Source organism: Salvelinus namaycush, chromosome 10 (genome assembly GCF_016432855.1).
Source record: "Salvelinus namaycush isolate Seneca chromosome 10, SaNama_1.0, whole genome shotgun sequence".
Classification (NCBI taxonomy): Eukaryota; Metazoa; Chordata; class Actinopteri; order Salmoniformes; family Salmonidae; genus Salvelinus; species Salvelinus namaycush.
Window position 1 is genome coordinate 7,656,721 of NC_052316.1, and position 22,911 is coordinate 7,679,631.

At 42.5% G+C, this 22,911-nt stretch overlaps 1 protein-coding gene across 2 annotated transcripts; it reads right to left on the bottom strand.

Annotated features, from left to right (window-relative positions):
• Positions 1–10,666: 10,666 nt before the first annotated feature.
• LOC120054621 (leucine-rich repeat-containing protein 15-like) lies at positions 10,667–22,911 on the bottom strand. Of its 2 annotated transcripts, XM_039002110.1 has the most exons (3): positions 22,721–22,911; positions 12,993–13,016; positions 10,667–12,897 (listed from the first exon to the last, which is right to left on the bottom strand). In XM_039002110.1, exon 3 carries the CDS (start codon positions 12,887–12,889, stop codon positions 11,168–11,170), a length of 1,722 nt encoding a protein of 573 aa, XP_038858038.1. In that variant the 5' UTR covers positions 12,890–12,897; positions 12,993–13,016; positions 22,721–22,911; the 3' UTR covers positions 10,667–11,167. The 2 variants fall into 2 exon arrangements, with proteins under 2 accessions (XP_038858038.1, XP_038858037.1); XM_039002109.1 differs by lacking the exon at positions 12,993–13,016 and having other exon boundaries at positions 22,721–22,910.

Below are 22,911 nucleotides of genomic sequence, written 5' to 3' on the forward strand. Positions count from 1 at the left end.
GAGGGATCTCTCGGTCCCCTCCGTCCAGACCCACATTCGTCGTTGCCACCGGACCTGGCATCGGGCCAGGAAGGCTCTCCTTAGAGTTTCTGACCGGTATCAGATCCAGGCGAATCGTCGCCGTATTCCTGCCCCCGCTTATACGGTCGGAGATAAGGTTTGGTTAGCTACACGGGATCTTCCTCTACGGACTGAGTCGAGGAAACTGTCACCGAAGTTCATTGGTCCGTTTGTAGTGGAGAGAATCATTAATCCGGTGGTGGTCCGACTCAAGTTGCCTGCAACACTTAGAGTACATCCCACCTTTCATGTCTCCTGCCTCAAGCCGGTTCACCTCAGTCCTCTGTTGCCCCCTCCTCCTCGTCCTCCCCCTCCTCGGATGATCGGAGGTGGTCCTGTCTACACGGTGCGCCGCATCATGGACTCAAGACGGCGGGGTCGAGGGTTCCAGTATCTAGTGGATTGGGAAGGATATGGTCCAGAGGAGAGGAGTTGGATTCCTCGGCGTCAGATCCTTGACGCTGACCTGCTTCGTGACTTCTACCGCCTCCACCCTGGCGCTCCGGGTAGTCCGCCCGGTGGCGTTCGTCGGAGGGGGGGTACTGTCACGAATCCCGTTTCCTGAGTCTGGTTTTTGCCTGTGTTCTGTTCTGGAGTGTTTTTCCGGTGTCCTGGAACGCACCCTGTCTGGTTGCCGGGCGTTTTAGCTAGTTGGGAGATCTCAGATTACCCGCACCTGTATCCCATCAGCTATCTGTGCACCTGGTCCTGATCATCATCTCTCCTCTTCATAAGCCCGGACCTGACATCCATTCCCTGCTGGATCGTTAGCCATAAACAGTATGTTGTGCCAGCGTATCAGCCTCCAGCTTGATAGTATTTGTTTTGTTGTTTTGTACGTCTTGCTTGCCTTAAACTTAACCCCGTTTGTTCTGTCTTCAGTTATTCACCCGGATCACTTACCCCATTCCTGCCTGGTCGTCGGAGGCTTCCGCTACTCCTTTGGACCCACCTATTCACTCCCATCAACTCACCACCGCTGCCCGTTACGCTACCTGGATATTTCTACACCTTCATATTCACTTGTAAATAAATACTCACCTTCTTCCTACTCTCCTTGTCCTGGTCTGCTTCTGGGTTCGATTTTGAAAGAACGTGACAGTTAAAGCTTACACTTTTCTGCGTCGGTGGGCCTACTGTCTGGGGTGAAACCTTTGAAAGTACCATGCATCCTAATCTCAGATTTAATTGTTTGCAAACAGGGACAATTTTGTTGCAAACAAGGCAGACTGATTTGGCATCGGAGAAATATGATAAGACACACAGGCCTCTCTGTCCATTCTTAGCCTGTAATTTTGTAAAATGATGTAGAATTGCATGAAATGTTTATGAAAGGCAATTTTTTGTCAGACCTGCAAATACGATGATAGATTCATGCAATGTTTTTACTATGAAGTAGATCTTTCCACCCCTACTCTTGTCCACAGTGGTAGGGGGAACCCACAACCATCTGGCCCGCAAAATTCCTGAGGTGCCCTGTAATGCTTACAGGAGGAAGAACGGCATATCTAATGCTCTGGTCTGTCCAATAAGTGAGGGTAAACGGTAAGGATGTTCTCTGCTATTCACTTTATGTTTGAGTTATTATTTTAGGTATAGGGGAGGGTCACTTTCTTTTCAAGTGTTCAGGGAGGGTTTAGGTTGAATATATTTTGCTGAAGGTAGGGCCATCCATTTTCATTTCAGATAGGGCTGCTTTTCTCCATGTAACTTATTATGAATAACGTTCACTCCCTAAGTTATTTTAGCTTCTCAAGGCTCTCGAAAGATGCTTCAGACATGTTCAAAAAAAATTAGAGACAGATCTAGCTTTGTGAGTTTTTTTAAGAGGACTCAATACGGCCTGTGTAAATCTTGTAAGACTGTTTTGAGTGAGACTCAACTCAGACAGTTTGGGCGTCTCTCCAAAGAGGACAGGAGGTAGACTTGCAAGTTTATTTTCCTGTTGTGTCAATGTTTTAAGCAGAGGAAAGCCCACAAACATCTCAGAGACAGTTCAGTCAAAAGATTATTGCCCGACAGTATCTTGTTTAATTTGTCTATACATGTATGCGGGAACAATTTGGGTGGTATTGTTACCGTGTAGAGTGATCTCCTTCATATTTGGATAGACTTTCTAATATCCCGTCCGGAACGGTGGTCAACTGGTTGTCATAGAGTCTCAGTACCTGCAGTTTGTGCAGCTTTGAGAACAGAGCAGAGGCCACCAAACGTGTTTTTTTGGCCAGATGGAGGATCTGAAGATTTACAAGGTCATCAAACATCCCTCCTCGATGGTGTCAATCTCGTTTATGTGTAACTGGAGTTCTCTCGGTTTCTTAAGGCCATCAAACAATCCTATGTCCAGACTACAAACTCCTCCTATTCCAGCTGGGGGTTGGTGGTGAAGGCCCCCTTTGTGATGACAGTGATTTGACTGTCCACAAAGAATACCTCTGTGGCACCTGCTTTCAGAGTTACCGGGATCTGTGATACATCCTTGCCATCAACATCCTGGTTCTCTTTGGGGCAGTCAGTCTCCTTCTCACAGGACTGAGACTAATAGCCAAACCGCAAAGGCAGAAGACAGATTATGTGCCCTCTAGCCATTTTTCCTGAAAATATATATAACTTTTTATGGAAAGATTTCGTTTTGATATTGCATTTAACTTGATATATTCAAAAGTTGTATTGATTCACAAAGAAAAGGGATCTCTAAAGTGATACCTGCAGCAAAACGCTAAGCGCTAAGCAGAGCAACGACAGTATACACTGGAGCCATTTAATGCTAGGTCATTTAAATGCCGTCCAACATAAAAAAAACAGCTAAGCCTGATTATTTCCTCGTGTCTTGAGGCTTATAACTGAGAGAGGCGATCAGGACAGTTATAGAGAGAGTCAGACAAATGCACAGTTTTGTAGAGGGTTAACTCTGGCCAAAATATGTCCACGAATATATATACACTACCGGTCAAAAGTTTCAAGGGTTTTTCTTTATTTTTACTATTTTCTACATTGCAGAATAATAGTGAAGACATCAAAACTATTAAATAATATATATGGAATCATGTAGTAACCAAAAAAAGTGTTAAACAAATCAAAAAATATTTTATTTTTGCGATTCTTCAAATAGCCACCCTTTGTCTTGATGACAGCTTTGCTCACTCTTGGCATTCTGTCAACCAGCTTCATGAGGTAGTCACCTGGAATGCATTTCAATTAACAAGTGTGCCTTAAAGGTTCATTTGTGGAATTTCTTTCCTTCTTAATGCATTTGAGCCAATCAGTTGTGTTGTGACCAGGTATTGGGGTGTACAGAAGATAGCCCTATTTGGTAAAAGACGAAGTCCAAATTATGGCAAGAACAGCTCAAATAAGCAAATAGAAACGATAGTCCATCATCACTTTTAGACATGAAGGTCAGTCAATACGGAACATTTCAAGAACTTTGAAAGTTTCTTCAAGTACAGTCGCAAAAACCATCAAGCGCTATGATGAAACTGGCTCTCAGGAGGATCACCACAGGAATGGAAGACCCAGAGTTACCTCTGCTGCAGAGGATACGTTCATTAGAGTTACCAGCCTCAGAACATGCAGCCCAAATAAATGCTTCACAGAGTTCGAGTAACAGACACATTTCAACATCAACTGTTCAGAGGAGACGGTGTGAATCAGGCCTTTATGTTTGAATTGCTGCAAAGAAAACACTACTAAAGGACACCAATAAGATGAAGAGGCATGCTTGTGCTAAGAAACACGAGAATTAAAATATATATATATATTACCTTTATTTAACTAGGCAAGTCAGTTAAGAACATATTCTTATTTATTATTACTGCCTTGTTCAGGGGCAGAACGACAGATTCTTTTATTAAATATTTTTCTATTTTTTTAACCTTGTCAGCTCGGGGATTTGATCTTGAAGTCCAACGCTCTAACCACTAGGCTACCTGCTGCACCTGATCTCAATGTACATTAGACTGGTGGAAATTTGTTCTTTGGTCTGGAGTCCAAATTGGAGATTTTTGGTTCCAACCGCTGTGTCTTTGTGAGACGCGGTGTGGGTGAATGGATGATCTCTGCATGTGTATTTCCCACCGTAAAACATGGAGGAGGAGGTGTTATGGTGTGGGGGTGCTTTGCTGGTGACACTGTCTGTGATTAATTTAGAATCCAAGGCACACTTAACCAGCATGGCTACCACAGCATTCTGCAGCAATACACCATCCCATCTGGTTCGGGCTTAGTGGGACTATCATGTGTTTTTCAACAGGACAATGACCCAAAACACACCTCCAGGCTGTGCATCAGATGACCTAGCCTCCACAATCCCCTGACCTCAACCAAATTGAGATGGTTTGAGATGAGTCGGATCGCAGAGTGAAGGAAAAGCAGCCAACAAGTGCTCAGCATATGTGGGAACTCCTTCAAGACTGTTGGAAAAGCATTCCTTATGAAGATGGTTGAGAGAATGCAAAGAGTGTGCAAAGCTGTCATCAAGGCAAAGGGTGGCTATTTGAAGAATCTCAAATATAAAATATATTTGGATTTGTTGAACCCTTTTTTGGTTACTACATGATCCCATATATGTTATTTCATAGCTTTGATGTCTACAATTAAGAAATAGTAAAAATAAAGACAAACCCTTGAATGAGTAGGTGTTCCAAAACTTTTGACCGGTAGTGTATATGTTTATTTTTTTGTATGGAGGTCAATGAGAGAGTGACAAATTTCGTCAACATAAAATGTAATTGCTATTTTGTTACATGAGGCTTATTTGATCGAATAGAAATTTCGTAATGGTTCGGTTTTTACGAATGCACTGATGTAAGTGGATGTACGTGGCATTTTGGCAACTTTTGAATAAAGCAACTTTATGTCGGCGTTGGGCCTGTTGTTCACACACGTATCTGCCCTCTCATTGGCTGGAATGCTCTCACCTGATCTCGCCTATCTTTGATTGAACTCCCACAGCAGGCTACCAGTGCGCTAGGTGCCTACCGGAGGCAACATGGGGCGTGGCTAGAGAACCCTCTGCTGTCAGAGATAAGAAGGAACAGAGCTGTGAGCCCATAGATCACACATTGGGGGCTATACTAGAACTCTGAATCTAATGGCAGTGGTGTTACGTATGCTTTAGTACTGTGTTCTTTATTCTTATTTTCTAATAATCAATTAGGCTACTACACAGTATGTGTCCATATACAGTAGGTTCAATTACAGTAGGTATGGTTTCTGTTTTGTCATGTTAACTTCCAGTTGAAATGTGTATGCGTTCTTTGGTTGGTTATGCCATGGTCAGTGATTCAGTGAGTTCCAGAACGCACTATGAGATACAGAATACAGTAGCACTGTGTCAAAGGTCACTGGTCTGATCTAAACAATGCACCATTTTGTATGGTACCGCTCCAGAAAGTCACATGCAGCAGGGGACATTATTCCTCTCTAAGTGTAGCAGATTGGTTCAGAGAATGAATAATGATGAATTGACATATTTTCTCAATGAACTAGCAGGTTTATGAAGTAGTAGTAGAGTTTGTTTCATTTATTTGGGAGAGTAGCCTTTAGGTGGCGATGTCTTGACCTGCAGAAAGTTCACTGAAAGCTTCAACGCTTCATTTGAAAGAAAACCCCAAATGTGTATTTTTCAAGATTTAAAGCCCCTAAACCTCAAACTAAAAAGAGTCTAAGTCCATCCTTTTGCAATTGTGTATAATTGTGTGTTGGTTTAATTGTTTACGGCCTGTATCTTGTCTGTTTGAATTTAGCCTCATGTGTCCTTCATCACCACTTAGTAGCACCACTCTGCACCTCTCTTACCCTCCAAAGTACTACAGGTGCAATCAAATGTGGGACACTGCGTTAACTGAATCCAGTTGATTTTGACTGAAATTTTGACTCTTTTTCAAACGTATATGGGTTGAGAGTGGCAGATTTGGGCACTGATAAATGCCTAAATTGTAACGCAGTGGCTGTACAGTAACATGCTATACACAGAGTGCAAATTACTCCGTGACTTTTGTGAAATAAAATTGTTTATGGGCCTAATAATAAAGACTTCATTTTAACAGTAAAGATGAATGACCTTTGAATGTGGCATGAATACAACCAGTCATGATGCTTTCATCTGATTGTCAAACAAATCACTTCAAAAAGTACAGTATGTAGACCTATTATCATGACAGAGAGGTGGGGGTGTTCATTTAATTTGGAAGCTTTTATTTTCATATTTACTACTGTAAAACATATTTACCACGGCATTTAAAAAAAAATGGATAATGGTTCAAATATTATTATTTAGACAACCCCCCCAAAGTTTGACTTGTTGCATTTAGGGGAGCCAATATCCCATTCAGCGGAGCGGAGTCCACCCTGCTCCCTCGTAATTCGCACCCTGGCTATATCAGACCTTAGGCCCTGGGCTTCATAGTGATAAGAAGTTGCCCCCATCACTCCCACTAATTGGACCACTTTGCAAATGTTTTATTGACTAAGTGAGGATATTGCTGTAATTTAAGAGGACTCTATGTATTTTGAAATATGAGACATTGAGGATTATAATAAATACTGTTTTGAGGTCATACAAGCAAGCCAAACACCAATGTTTATGATCACTATGTTTAATGTCCAGTTACAAGATGACATGGCGTTATACCCTGGGTTACTATGAACAGAATGAGCCTATGTTTGTCTACTGTGAAGAAAATTTGCCACGGCACACGCACCTGAATGCACTTATGGTGTAAGGACCGATGCTGGAGTAGAGAAGCAGGTACGGTGAGTCAAACATTTAATCAGGAACAGACATGGAACAAGACAGGAACAGCGTCAGCACACAGGTTTACAAGGACATATGACAATCAATGCTGAATCCAGGAACAGAGCGGGGGAACAGACCGATATAGGGGAGGTAATGACAGAGGTGATGGAGTCCAGGTGAGTCCAATAATCGCTGTTGCGCGTGACGGGGGAAGGCAGGTGTTCGTAACGATGGTGGCAGGAGTGCGTAATGCTGGGGAGCCTGGCGTCCTCGAGCGCCAGGGGGGAAGAGCGGGAGCAGGCATGACACATGCAGTGTTGTGTTCGATACCACCTAAAGCCAGACCGATTCAAGACCAAATCAAGTCTGAGTTTAGACCAAGACTGGAAGGGGGTGCGAGACCGAGTCAAGACCGAGACCAGGAGGGGGACAAGGGGTCCGAGACCGAGTCAAGACCATGATTGTCATTTTGTCAACTAACCACCATAATAAGAGTTCACAATGTCCAGTATTTCTGTGTTCATATTTCAGAATAACATATGGATTCTTAAGACATTCAGAATAGTGACAAAATGCATGCTGGGGTAAAATAGAGACACTACAAATTATTACTAACCCAAACACAGTGGGGAACAATGGACCTTCTATGCATTCAGAGAAGGGCTAAAGATATCTAAAATAATTATAATTATATTATTATTTTCAATGACGTTCCGATTTAATCTCTTCAGTTTTCGTTGGAAAGGGTTAATACTGAAGCGAAAAAAATATCCAATCAGGATTTTTCTTTGCTGGTCTCTGGGGGTACCGGTTAGTTGAGGTAATATGTACATGTAGGTAGAGTTATTAAAGTGAGTATGCATAGATAATAACAGAGTAGCAGGGCCTTCCTCTGACACCGCCTGGTATAGAGGTCCTGGATGGCAGGAAGCTTGGCCCCAGTGATGTACTGAGCCATACGCACTACCCTCTGTAGTGCCTTGCGGTCGGAGGCCAAGCAGTTGCCATACCAGGCAGCGATGCAACCAGTCAGGATGCTCTGGTTGCATCCAAAATACCACCGTTGACTGCAGTTACTGCACCTTTTCAAAACAGCAATATTTCTTTGTAAGTCCGCAACCGTTCCCGAGTACTACAACACAGCACTCATGACTCCTTTCTTTGCGCACCAAAATTAGGATCTGTTTCCCCAAATTGTATTGTGAAAGACTAACACTGTAATATTGTATTTTATAACTTAGCTAGTTGGCAATAGAACAAGCTTTCAAATGATGCCAACCTGACTCAGATTGCGATTTATAATGGACGATTTTTGGATTGCCTAAACAACAGCAGTAATTGTGTGATGGCGGGGATGCAGGGTTGTGTTCCAAACCAACCAGCTACAAGTCTGCTTGCTCTAGTTCCTCAATGCTTTTCATGTTTCTTCTGTAAGAAACATTTCAATTTATCCCTATCCATTTAGGCCAATTCCCACGAGTGTAAAGGGTTTTAAAGAAAGCTTTCCAGAAAAACCACAATAAAAGTTTAGTAACGTTCTAAGAATTGTGTTTAAAACATTCATTCCGTTCTCAGAACGTAAAGAAATTGTTCCACAAAAAAAACACAAGAAAACTTTAGTAATGTTCTAAGAATGTTATTTAAAAACATATACATTCCATTCTCAGCATCAACAAAACTATCTCTATCCTCTATCTTGTTAAGTGTGTTCAGTCAGATGGGTGGTTTACATTTCAATGCGAAGAGTAGGCCTATACCATCAATCTGCGTTAGACACATGGAATGTACCAAGGATAAAGTCCGAATCTCCCCCACACACAAACACTGGGTGCCAAGGTCATGGCAGAGTTTTTCATCTGATACCCTCCCAACCCCATCACAAACCATTGGCATAAACATGATCATCAATCTTTTTTTTGTGCAGCCTACTCAGAGTGCATACCAAATTTGACTAGTGTGATAACTTCTCATTCAAATAGCCAGGCTTAAAACTTCAATGTTTACCCGAGGAACAAGTGTTTTTGGTACACAACTGGACCAAATACAATGGGCTGAAGAAGACGGGAATCCCCCCACATCAGTTCAACACGGTGTTGTGGAAGGATAATAACTCTTTATCACACAGTGCCACACAATGAACACTTGTCTCTTGAGCATTTCAGAATATCACTACTATGTAGTGTATTTATTTAATTTTACAGTCAGTCATTTTACTTCATTTGTGTGTGGAGCATAATCATTTGCAAGTAGATGAAACCAGCCTTTATCTACTGATTACACTATAGAAAAATGACACAGGAAGTAGCCTAATTCCAGTCAGTAAATCATAAAAAATAGCTTCTAAAAAAAACAGCAGGTGTGTGATAAGACTATGCTGAACATTACATTTGTTCAGTATACAGTTGAAGTCGGAAGTTTACATGCACCTTAGCCAAATACATTTCAACTCAGTTTTTCACAATTCCTGATATTTAATCCTAGCAAAAATTCCCTGTTTTAGGTCAGTTAGGATCAGCACTTTATTTTAAGAATGTGAAATGTCAGAATAATAGTAGAGAGAAGGATTTATTTCAGCTTTTATTTCTTTCACCACATTCCCAGTGGGTCAGAAGTTTACATACACTCAATTAGTATTTGGTAGCATAGCCTTTAAATTGTTTAACTTGGGTCAAACGTTTCGGGTAGCCTTCTACAAGCTTCCCTCAATAAGTTGGGTGAATTTTGGCCCATTCCTCCTGACAGAGCTGATGTAACTGAGTCAGGCTTGCTCGCACACACTTTTTCAGTTCTGCCCACAAGATTTCTATAGGATCGAGGTCAGGGCTTTGTGATGGCCACTCCAATACCTTGACTTTGTTGTCCTTAAGCCATTTTGCCACAACTTTGGAAGTATGCTTGGGGTCATTGTCCATTTGAAAGACCCATTTGCGACCAAGATTTAACTTCCTGACTGATGTCTTGAGATGTTGCTTCAATATATCCACATCATTTTCCTGCCTCATGATGCCATCTATTTTGTGAAGTGCACCAGTCCCTCCTGCAGCAAAGCACCCACACAACATGATGCTGCCATCCCCGTGCTTCACGGTTGGGATGGTGTTCTTCGACTTGCAAGCCTCCCCCTTTTTCCTCCAAACATTACAATGGTCATTATGGCCAAACAGTTCTATTTTTGTTTCATCAGACCAGAGGACATTTCTCCAAAAAGTACGATCTTTGTCCCCATGTGCAGTTGCAAACCGTAGTCTGGCTTTTTTTAATGGCGGCTTCCTTGCTGAGCGGCCTTTCAGGTTATGTCGATATAGGACTCGTTTTACTGTGGATAAAGATACTTTTGTACCTGTTTCCTCCAGCATCTTCACAGGGTCCTTTGCTATTGTTCTGGGATTGATTTGCACTTTTCACACCAAAGTACGTTCATCTCTAGGAGACACAACTCGTCTCCTTTCTGAGCGGTATGATGGCTGCGTGGTCCCATGGTGTTTATACTTGCGTACTATTGTTTGTACAGATGAACGTGATACCTTCAGGCGTTTGGAAATTGCTCCCAAGGATGAACCAGACTTGTGGAGGTCTACAATGTTTTTTCTGAGGTCTTGGTTGATTTCTTTTGATTTCCCCATGATGTCGAGCAAAGAGGCACTGAGTTTGAAGGTAGGCCTTGAAATACATCCACAGGTACCTCCAATTGACTCAAATGATGTCAATTAGCCTATCAGAAGCTTCTAAAGCCATAACATGATTTTCTGGAATTTTCCGAACTGTAAAGGCACAGTAAACTTAGTGTATGTAAAATTCTGACCCACTGGAATTGTGATAGATGTCCTAACCGACTTGCCAAAACTATAGTTTGTTGACCAGAAATTTGTGGAGTGGTTGAAAAACGAGTTTTAATGACTCCAACCCACGTGTATGGTGACTTCCGACTTCAATTGTATACGTTCAACTTTTTTTACCAGTTTCGAAAAAAAGATGAATGGCATTTTGTGCGTACCATCCATGCAATTTCCAGATGATTATGATTATGATTATTCCAGATGTTGGTTTATGAGATGTTCTTTTTGGTTATTTGTGCAAGATATTGTTCAAACCTCCGAAAGCTTGCTGAAGAGGGACTTGCAAAATGGCTTAACTATAATATAATGGGATCCCAATCAGAACAACTTATTCGATCGAAGTAGAGTTCCCCAAGGATCAGGCCCCAGCTAGTCTGTCCTTGGTCATGAGTTCTTGAAGAGACATGATAGAGACATGACGGGTTCCTGTGCTAAGATGTTTGGGAACAACTGCATCAGGGTGTTTGCTCTGGCGTGCTCAGCATAACTGTACAGTACACCTCTTATGTGGTGCTCAGGCCTCTGGGCCAGTCTAGATGACCGAGTTGTTTTTGTTCCTGCGGCCAAGGTTGCGGCTGCCTCTGTTGTTCCTCCTCCAGCAGACGCAGCAGACAATGAGACTGGTGATGATGGCGGTGCAGACCACCGCGATGATAATGATCTGTGTGTTCCTGGACACACCCTCTCCGTTCCCCTGCCCACTGCTGGTGTCCTCCCCCTGCTCCTGGGTGGGCGTGGGCGTGGCCTCTGCAGCAGGGGGGGGGGTGCTCCTCTTGGGAGCTGGGGTGTGGGGCTTCCTCCTCTTCTCTGTCGGGGTGATATCAGGGACGGCGGTCGGAGTGGACAACGTCAGCTCCTCGTCAGTCAGTTCGGCTATGCTGTCACCGCTTAAGACAGAGGGCGTGAGGCACACCACAGTACTGAGGTTAGTCTTGGTGGGGTTCTGTGTCAGCCAGTCCCGCAGTGGCACGATGTCCTGGTCACACTTCCAGGGATTTTCAGCGAGCAGCACCTCATTGGCCACCGTGAGGGTGCTGAGGAGCTCTGAGGGCAGGTTGAGGAGGGAGTTGTTGTGGAGGTCCAGCTGGCCAAGGTGGGAGTGGCCCTGGAGAAGCCTGGCAGGAAGGGAGTGGATGTAATTGTGCTCCAGGGAGATGTTTACCAGCTTATGCTGCCCCTGGAAGGTGCCTTCCTGCAGGCTGGTGAGGAGGTTGGTGTGTAGGGACACTTCCCCCAGCTCTGCCAGCCCACTGAAGGCCCCGGGAGACACAGAGCTGATCTGGTTCCGGCTCAGTACCAGCAGACGCAGCTGGGTCAGGTTGCTGAAGGTGTGGTCCTCCAGGTGGGTCAGCCGGTTGTCATACAGCCACAGCTCCCTCACGGCCATGGGGCCGAACACTCCTGGGGACAAACTCTGGAGCTCGTTCTCATACAGGGAGATCTGGGCCAGGTTAGGGAGGTTGAGGAGAATCCCCTCTGGGAGGGAAGATAGCCGGTTGCTGGAGAGATAAAGCTTCTTTAGCCTCTGCAGCTGGGAGAACAGGTTAGCGGGGAGATGAGTGATGGCATTATCCTGCAGAGAGAGCTCCTCCAGGCTTACCAGGTCATCAAACGCTCCAGCAGGGATCTCCCTGAGAGTGTTCCGGTTCAGACGCAGGGATTTGATCTTGCTCAGGCCTCTGAAGGTGTCCCTGTAGAGTTGGTTGATGCCGTTCCTGGCCAGGGTGAGATGCTCCAGCTGAGTGACAGAGCGAAAGGCCTTCTCTGGTACAGACGTGATGAGGTTCTTGCTGAAGTCTAGGGTCCTCAGAGCAGCGAGGGAGTAAAGCCAGGCGGGGCGAAGCACCAGGAGCTTGTTGCCGCTCAGAGTCAGAGATTCCAGCTTCACCAGATTTAGAAACAGGGCCTCAGGCAGGTCATTCAGCTCAGTGCCTGTGAAGCCCAGGGCACCCAAGTTATGGGTGAGGTCAAAGGTGCCAGGGAATACTTCTCTGATCCCAGTGTCTTTGACCACAAAGATGCCAAGGGCCTCGGCAAAACCAGCCAAGTCATCAGGTTTGAGAGCGGTGATGTTGGTGTTGGAGATGTAGAAGGTGGTAGTGGAACCGGGCACTGAGGAGGGAAACTCTGTGATTGACCTGCCATGGCAAAGGATTTTGTTGTCTTTGCACTGGCATCCATCTGGGCACGCTCCAAGAACTCCACTGATGGCAAGGAGGAGGAGAAAGATGAGGAGGTCGATTGGCAGGTCCATTGATGCTCCTAGAAAAGATCAAAAGAGTGGTTACCCACTGGGCACAAACTGGTTGAATCAACATGGTTTCCACGTCATTTCAATGAAATGACATTAAACCAACCTGGAGTAGACGTTGAATTCACATCTGTGCCCAGTGGGTAGCTTTATTTGATGCCATGCACACCCAAACAACATGTCAAGTTTATAAAGCAATATGTGCGACACTGAATAAAAAAATCCACATTACAATAAGACCTAATAAATAAAATTCAAGTGAGGTTAAAAAATGTATTAGACAAATACGGCTGCATCATCAATTCTTTAAATTGGGTCTTGTTAAATTGGGATCATGTGGATATAACACGCATGGGAGGGTGCGAGCTAAATAGACCATTAAATGGGCTACATTTAGCATCTCCCGTTTAAGTACTGGAATCAGTCCATCTGTTGACGTAATAGTACTTAATCGTTAAGTTAATGGCTTAATGGGACTGTTAACTTAATAGTAGCAAAAATTAACAACTTTCTGTTCAAATGAGGGTAAACCGAAAATACTGCCAGAATGTGATGTTCTGGTTTTCATGAGATTTTTTTCTTTGATTGGATCCACAATGGCTAGGCTATTATATCTAGGAAATTCCCAGAGTCTAAAGTTAGAAAGACTAATTTCTCACCCGACATTCTTACCAAATTATGCCTACACTCAGTACCATCTGAACAGACATACTAGTTCACCAGCCTAACACCAGCTTAAAGGTCTGGCATGGAAGGCTAGGGCCTACATTTTTTACAAATATTTTTTTGTCTGTTTAGCAAACACTCCTATCCAGAGCTACTCACAGTAAATACTTCAAGTAAGCTGAAGGAAGGTGAAATAACCAAGTATTGTGAGGAAAAACCTGTGCACTTGTGACATGTTACTCTCTTACAAAAAAAGGTGCTATCTAGAACCAAAAAGGCTTCTTCGGCTGTCCCCATAAGATAACCCTTTTAAGAACCCCCTTTGGTTCCAGGTAGAACCATTTTGGGTTCCACATAGAAGCCTTTCCACAGAGGGTTCTACATGGAATCAATAATAGTTTTCCCTGGAACCAAAAACAGTTATCCTATGGGGACAGCTGCAGAACCCTTTTGGAACTATTTTTTCTACAGTGCCTTCAGAAAATATTCACACCCCTTGACTTTTTCCACATTTTGTTGTGTTACAGCCTGAATTTAAAATGGATTAAATTGAGATTTTGTGTCACTGGCCTACACACAATACCCCATAATGTCAAAGTGGACTTATAGTTTTAGAAATGTTTACAAATTAATTAATAATAAAAATTCTGAAATGTCTTGAGTCAATAAGTATTCAACTCCTTTGTTATGGCAAGACTAAATAAGTTCATGAGTAAAAATGTGTTTAACAAATCACATAATAAGTTGCATGGACTCTCTTTGTGTGCAATATTTTTGAATGACTACATCATCTCTGTAACTGTCATATACAATTACAGTATACAGTGCCTTCAGAAAGTATTCAGACCCCTTAACTTTTTCCACATTTTGTTACCTTACAGCCTTATTAAAAAATATATATATATTATTCTCAGCGATGACAAAGCGAAAACAGGTTTTTAGAATTTTGGGCAAATTTCTAAAGCATACCAAACAGAAATACCTTATTTACTTAAGACCCTTTGCTATGAGACTCCAAAATGGAGCTCGGGTGCATCCTATCTCCATTGATCATCCTTCACATGTTTCTACAACTTGATTGGAGTCCACCTGTGGTAAATTCAATTGATTGGACATGATAAGAACAACTGTGGGACCTGTCTATATAATAATCAACAATCAACTTGACAGAGCTTGAATTCTTTTAAAGAATAATGTGCAAATATTGTACATTCTAGGTGTGCACAGCTCTTAGAGACTTACTCAAAAAGACTCACAGCTGTAATCACTGTAATCACTGTAATCACATAGGATGCCAGCTTTGCAACTAGTAAGTTAGTCAAATTTCTGCCCTGCTATAGCTGCTCCGGTCAACGGTAAGTGCTGTTATTGTGAAATGGAAATGTCTAGGAGCAACAACAGCTCAGCCACGAATTTGCTCAAAGAACGGCAACCTCTGAGTGCTGAAGCGCGTAGCACGTAAAAATTGTCTGTCCACAGTTGCGACACTCGAAATCCAAACTGCCTCTGGAAGCAGCGTCAGCACAAGAACTGTTCGTTGGGAGCTTCATGAAATGGGTTTCCATGGCCGAACAGCCGCACACAAGCCTAAGATCACCATGCGCAAAGCCAAGCATCGTCTGGAGTGGTGTAAAGCTCGCCGCCATTGGACTCTGGAGCAGTGAAAACGTGTTCTCTGGGGTGATGAATCACACTTCACCATCTGGCAGTCTGACGGACGAATCTGGGTTTGGCAGATGCCAGGAGAACGCTACCTGCCCAAATGCATAGTGGCAACTGTGAAGTTTGGTGGATGAGGAATAATGGTCTGGGGCTGTTTTTCATAGTTCGGACTAGGCGCCTTAGTTCCAGTGAAGGGAAATCTTAACGCTACAGCACACAATGACATTCTAGACGATTCTGTACTTCTAACTTTGTGGCAAGAAGTTTGGGGAAGGCTCTTTCCTGTTTCAGCATGACAATGCCCCTGTGCACAAAGCGAGGTCCATACAGAAATGGTTTGTCGAGATCGATGTGGAAGAACTTGACTTGCCTGCACAGAGCCCTGGCCTCAACCCCATCGAACACCTTTGGGATTCACTGGAACGGCGACTGCGAGGCAGACCTAATAACGCAACAACAGTACCCGACCTCACTAATGCTCTTGTGGCTGAATGGAAACAAGTCCCCGCAGCAATGTTCCAACATCTAGTGGAAGGCCTTCCCAGAAGCGTGGAGGCTGTTATCGCAGCAAAGGGGGGACCAACTCCATATAAATGCCCATGATTATGGAATGAGATGTTCGACGAGCAGGTGTCCACATACTTTTGGTCACGTGGAGTATTTAATTTTCAATAAGTTAGCTAAAACGTATAAAAACATTATGGGGTATTGTGTGTAGATGGGTGAGAATTTTTTATATATTTTTATCCATTTTGAATTCAGGCTGTAACAACAAAATGTTGAGTAAGTCAAGAGGCGTGAATACTTCCTGAAGGCACTGCAAGAGTGTAGTAATTGAATCAAAGTTTCAAAGTAGCAGTATAAGAAGTGCAAAATTCCACATAAAATATAATACTTTTAAGTGTGGCTTAATTCACCACCACAAGTGTTCTAGGCAGAGGATAGCCACAGCATTAGCATACAGGGCGACTGCAGCATTCTGGGGCTTAGGACTGTTTGGACTGTTTGTAATGGCAGAGGAAGCAGCATATACAAAGCTCTGCGAATATTATTGTCGGTTTGGTTCCCTCTCCATATAGACCCTGGTCCATTATTGAAGTCAAATGGCAGCGGAATGTGATTTTAAAGTGCAGATGGAGTGTTTCAAAGACCAGCGTGTTTGTCCTTCCATTGAACACAGCCACAGAGGAATTGGGTTTTATTTTTACATCAAAGAAGAAGGAACATAAAACCGTTCCTGGAGTTTCCCAGATGTTACCCATTTCAATAGATTTTGTGTTCGGTCAGTATGTAGCCTATTTGCTTTGAGTTTCTCTCTATAAAGTAGAAATAACATAGCCTATTTCCTGTTTCTTATCAAAATATTGGTATCATACCATTTGGATTAGGTTTGAATGATTTTTGTGTTAGGTTGCATGTTGCTCATCATAACCATAGCAACCTGTGGGTGTGTGTGTAACACGCTGCTTCCCCTGTGGATACATGACAACCACCGCATTTAAAATGTTATTGGTAGTCCAAATAGGTCCGTATTGACTATAGCAGCAGTATATAGTGCTTTTGGAAAGTATTCAGACCCCTTGACTTTTTCCACATTTTGTTATGTTACAGCCTTATTCTAAAATATTTTTTCCCCTCTCATCAATCTACACACAGTACTCCATAATGAGTAGTACCAGTCAAAAGTTCAGACACCTACTCATTCAAGGGTTTTTCTTTATTTTTACTATTTTCCACATTAAAGAATAATAGTGAAGACATCAAAACTATGAAATAACACATATGGAATCATGTAGTAACCAAAAAAGGGTTAAACAAATCATAAAATATTTGAGATTCTTCAAAGTAGCCACCTTTTTGCCTTGATGACAACTTTGCACACTCTTGGCATTCTCTCAACCAGCTTCACCTGGAATTCTTTTCCAACAGTCTTGCAGGAGTTCCCACATATGCACTTGTTGGCTGCTTTTCCTTCACTCTGCGGTCCAACTCATCCCAAACCATCTCAATTGGGTTGAGGTTGGGTGATTGCGGAGGCCAGGTCATCTGATGCAGCACTCCATCACTCTCCTTCTTGGTCAAATAACCCTTACATAGCCTGGAGGTGTTTTGGGTCATTGTCCTGTTGAAAAACAAATGATAGTTCCACTAAGCGCAAATCAGATGGGATGGCGTATGGCTGCAGAATGCTGTGGTAGCCATGCTGGTTAAGTGTGCCTTGAATTCTAAATGAATCACCAACAGTGTCACCAGCAAAGCACCCCACACCATAACACCTCCTCCTCCATGCTTCATGGTGGGAACTACACATGCGGAGATCATCCGTTCACCTTCTCTGTCTCACAAAGATACGGTGGTTGGAACCAAAAACCTCTCATTTGGACTCATCAGACCAAAGGACAGATTTCCACCGGTCTAATGTCTATTGCTCGTGTTTCTTGGCTCAAGCAAGTCTCTTCTTCTTATTGGTGTCCTTCTGTAGGGGTTTCTTTGTAGCAATTCAACCATGAAGGCCTGATTCATGCAGTCTCCTCTGAACAGTTGATGAACTCTGTGAAGCATTTATTTCTTCATTCAAAGACTTAATCATGGACACTCTTACTTACAGTTGTGGCTGCTTTGTGATTCATTGTTGTCTCTACCTTCTTGCCTTTTGTGCTGTTGTCTGTGCCCAATAATGTTTGTACCATGTTTTGTGCTGCTACCATGTTGTGTTGCTACCATGTTGTTGTTATGTTGTGTTGCTACCATGCTGTGTTGTCATCGGTCTCTCTTTATATAGTGTTTTGTCTCTCTTGTTGTGATGTGTGTTTTGTCCTATATTTATATTGTATTTTTTTATTTTTAATCCCAGGCCCCCGTCCCCGCAGGAGGCCTTTTGCCTTTTGGTAGGCCGTCATTGTAAATAAGAATTTGTTCTTAACTAACTTGCCAAGTTAAATAAAGGTTAAATAGATAACAAATTTGGGCTGCAATCTGAGGTAAATTTAACTCTACTGAACGTATCCTCTGCAGCAGAGGTAACTCTGGGTCTTCCTTTCCTGTGGCGATCCTCATGAGACAGTTTCATCATAGCGCTTGATGGTTTTTTGGCACATGAACAAATTTTCAAAGCTGCAGATTATAGACTGTCGTTTCTCTTTGCTTATTTAAGCTGTTCTTGCCATAATATGGAATTGGTATTTTACCAAATAGGGCTATTTTCTGTATACCACCCCTACCATGTCAGAACACAACTGATTGGCTAAAACGAGTTGAGAAGGAAAGAAATTCCACAAATGACCTTTTAACAAGGCACCCCTTTTTATTGAAATGCATTCCAGGTGACTACCTCATGAAGCTGGTTGAGGGAATGCCAATAGTGTGCAAAGCAGTCATCAAGGCAAAGGGTGGCTACTTTGAAGAATCTCAAAAATAAAATATATTTTGATGTCTTCACTATTATTCTACAATGTAGAAAATTGTAAAAGTAAAGAAAAACCATGAATGAGTAGGTGTGTCCAAACTTTTGACTGGTAATATGTAATATATATATATATATATATATATATATATATATATATATATATATATATATATATATACTGTACAGTTGAAGTCGGAAGTTTACATACACTTACTCGTTTTTCAACCACTCCACAAATTTCTTGTTAAACTTCATTTTGGCAAGTCGGTTAGGACATCTACATTGTGAATGACACAATACATTTTTCCAACAATTGTTTACAGACAGATTATTTAAATTATAATTCACTGTATCACAATTCCAGTGGGTCAGAAATTTACATACACTAAGTTGACTGTGCCTTCAAACAGCTTGGAAAATTCCAGAAAATGATGTCATGGCTTTAGAAGCTTCTGATTGACATCATTTGAGTCAATTGGAGGTGTACCTGTGGATGTATTTCAAGGCCTACCTTCAAACTCAGTGCCTCTTTGCTTGACATCATGGGGAAATCAAAAGAAATCAGCCAAGACCTCAGATAAAAAACTGTAGACCTCCACAAGTCTGGTTCATCCTTGGGAGCAATTTCCAAACGCCTGAAGGTACCACGTTCATCTGTACAAACAATAGTACGCAAGTATAAACACCATAGGACCACGCAGCCGTCATACCGCTCAGGAAGGAGACGAGTTCTGTCTCCTAGCGATGAACGTACTTTGGTGCGAAAAGTGCAAATCAATCCCAGAACAACAGCAAAGGACCTTGTGAAGATGCTGGAGGAAACAGGTACAATAATATCTATATCCACAGTAAAACGAGTCCTATATCGACATAACCTGAAAGGCCGCTCAGCAAGGAAGAAGCCACGGCTCCAAAACCGCCATAAAAAAAGCCAGACTACGGTTTTCAACTGCACATGGGGACAAAGATTGTACTTTTTGGAGAAATGTCCTCTGGTCTGATGAAACAAAAATAGAACTGTTTGTCCATAACAACCATTGTTATGTTTGGAGGAAAAAGGGGGAGGCTTGCAAGTCGAAGAACACCATCCCAACCGTGAAGCACGGGGGTGGCAGCATCATGTTGTGGGGGTGCTTTGCTGCAGGAGGGACTGGTGCACTTCACAAAATAGGTAGCATCATGAGGCAGGAAAATTATGTGGATATATTGAAGCAGCATCTCAAGACATCAGTCAGGAAGTTAAAGCTTGGTCGCAAATGGGTCTTCCAAATGGACAATGACCCCAAGCATACTTCCAAAGTTGTGGCAAAATGGCTTAAGCACAACAAAGTCAAGGTATTGGAGTGGCCATCACAAAGCCCTGACATCAATCCTATAGAAAATGTGTGGGCAGAACTGAAAAAGCATGTGCGAGCAAGGAGGCCTACAAATCTGACTCAGTTACACCAGCTCTGTCAGGAGGAATGGGCCAAAATTCACCCAGCTTGTGGAAGGCTACCCGAAACGTTTGACCCAAGTTAAACAATTTAAAGGCAATGCTACCAAATACTAATTGAGTGTATGTAAACGTCTGACCCACTGGGAATGTGATGAAAGAAAGAAATAAAAGCTGAAATAAATAATTCTATCTACTATTATTATGAGATTTCACATTCATAAAATAAAGTGGTGATCCTAACTGACCTAAGACAGGGAATTTTTACTCAGATTAAATGTCAGGAATTGTGAAAAACTGAGTTTAAATGTATTTGGCTCAGGTGTATGTAAACTTCCGATTTCAACTGTGTGTGTGTATATATACAGTATATCTATCTATCTATCTATCTATCTATCTATCTATCTATCTATCTATCTATCTATCTATCTATCTATCTATCTATCTATCTATATATATATATATATATATATATATTTGTTTTTTACATAAGTATTCAGACCCTTTGCTATGAGACCTGAAATTGAGCTCAGGTCCATCCTGTTTCCATCGATCATCCTGTTTCCAGATGTTTCTACAACTTGATTGGAGTCCACCTGTGGTAAATTAAATTGATTAGACATGAGATGGAAAGGCTCACACCTGTCTATATAAGGTCCCACAGTTGACAGTGCATGTCAGAGCAAAAACCAAGGAATTGTTCGTAGAGCTCCGAGACAGGATTGTGTCGAGGCACAGATCTGGGGAAGGGTACCAAAATATTTCTGCAGCATTGAAGGTCCCCAAGAACATAGTAGCCTCCTCCATACTCTAAGACTCTTCCTAGAGCTGGCTGCCTGGCCAAACTGAGCAATCGGGTAGAAGAGCCTTGGTCAGGGAGGTGACCAAGAACCCGATGGTCACTCTGAACGAGCTCCAGAGTTCCTCTGTGGAGATGGGATAACCTTCCAGAAGGACAACCATCTCTGCAGCACTCCACCAATCAGGCCTTTATGGTAGATTGGCCAGACAGAAGACACTCATTAGTAAAAGGCACATTACATCCTGCTTGGAGTTTGCCTAAAGGCAAATTCTCTTGTCTGATGAATCCAAGATTGAACTCTTTAGCCTGAATGCCAAGCGTCACACCTGGAGGAAACCTGGCACCATCCCTACGGTGAAGCATGCTGGTGGCAGCATCATGTTGTGGGTATGTTTTTCAGTGGGAGACTAGTCAGGATCTAGGGAAAGATGATCGGAGAAAAGTACAGAGATCCTTGATGAAAAACTACTCCAGAGAGCTCAGAACCTCAGACTGGGGCGAAGGTTCACCTTCCAAACAGGACAACAACCCAAAGCACACAGCCAACACAAGGCAGGAGTGGGACAAGTCTCTGAATGTTCTTGAGTGGCCCTGACTTGAACCCGATCGAATATCCTCTGGAGAGACCTGAAAATAGCTGGCAGCGACGCTCCCCATCCAACCTGACAGAGCTTGAGAGGATCTGCAGAGAGGAATGGGAGAAACTCCCCAAATACAGGTGTGCCGAGCTTGTAGCGTCATACCTAAGACTCGAAGCTGTAATCATTGCCAAAGGTGCATCAACAATGTACTGAGCAAAGGGTCTCAATTCTTATGTAAATGTAATATTTAAGTTTTTGTTGATTTTTGCAAATTTGTTTAAAAAAACGTCCTTTTTGTCATTATTGGGGATTGTGTGTAGTTTGATGAGGGGGGAAAAACGATTTAATCCATGTTAGGCTAACATAACAAAATGTGGAAAAAGTCAAGGGGTCTGAATACTTTCCTAATGCACTGTAATTACAGAATAGTTACTTGCTCAGATGTTTCCTCTTAGGAAATTGTAGTTGAATGTTATTCTACCGCTGTTCCCCTCTAAGTGTTGGGAGTGAAGACATAGCCGATATGACTGAACAGCACCATTGGCAAACATGCCTCTTCTGACTCCTCAGCAAAATACAAATTCATAAGGTCCCTATTTGAATGGCCGCTTACATTTAAACTGTCTCCTCTCTGATATAATCAGTCCCAGTCTCACCAAACCACAGTCTGGACTGGGCTGGAACAGTTTACATCGTAAAACATTTCCAGTTCACCATTGATTGCTGTGATTTTTTTCTCTCTCCCCATTTCCTGGACTTAAACATCAGCACTTTGCCAGTCACAAAATATATATCCAGCAAATTAGAGGGTGAGTATATGGGGAGAGTTGCATAGACTAACAATATCACAAAGGTAATATAAAATGACATGAGACGATTTTTTGCAATGAATCCTGAAAAAAAATTGGTTACGGGTTGAAAGAGGAGCGTTTTAGCTCTCTTCAAAGCACATTTCTGTTCTTCCCCACATAATTTGCACACAGTAAGACCAAATAATACGGTTAAATCATCGTTTCAGAAAACCACGCTCCTACAGTCGTCTACTTTATAATCGGTATAGTTTTGTCTTGCTTGGACAATTAAAACTTCACAATAAAGTAGACGACCTCACTTGATAACAATTTGTTTTAATAATAATTACAGTTTTGACCATCTCTTTCTCATATGAGCAAAAAAGCCATTTCAATAGAATAAATACGATTAGGAATCTCCAGGTCAACCAGTGCACTGCTAACTATTGTAAAACAAGATGCTATAGGCTATATGGTAGAGCGGAGCTTACCTTGTACAGTACTTGGCAGTTGAGTGAACGGAGAAATGAGTTGGAGGGGAGTGTCTGCTATCTTTTATCCTCTCTTGTCACTGTGCTCCCTCTTCAGAAATGTCACATATGAATTAATTCGAGATTCCAGTTTCTTCCAGAACCACACATCCTCACATTGTTCAGCTCTTTGTCATCACGTTCATCATCCT

What these genes read in the sequence shown, in the direction of transcription:
- LOC120054621 (XM_039002110.1), bottom strand. Translation starts at nt 12,889, where the DNA reads ATGGACCTGCCAATCGACCTCCTCATCTTTCTCCTCCTCCTTGCCATC.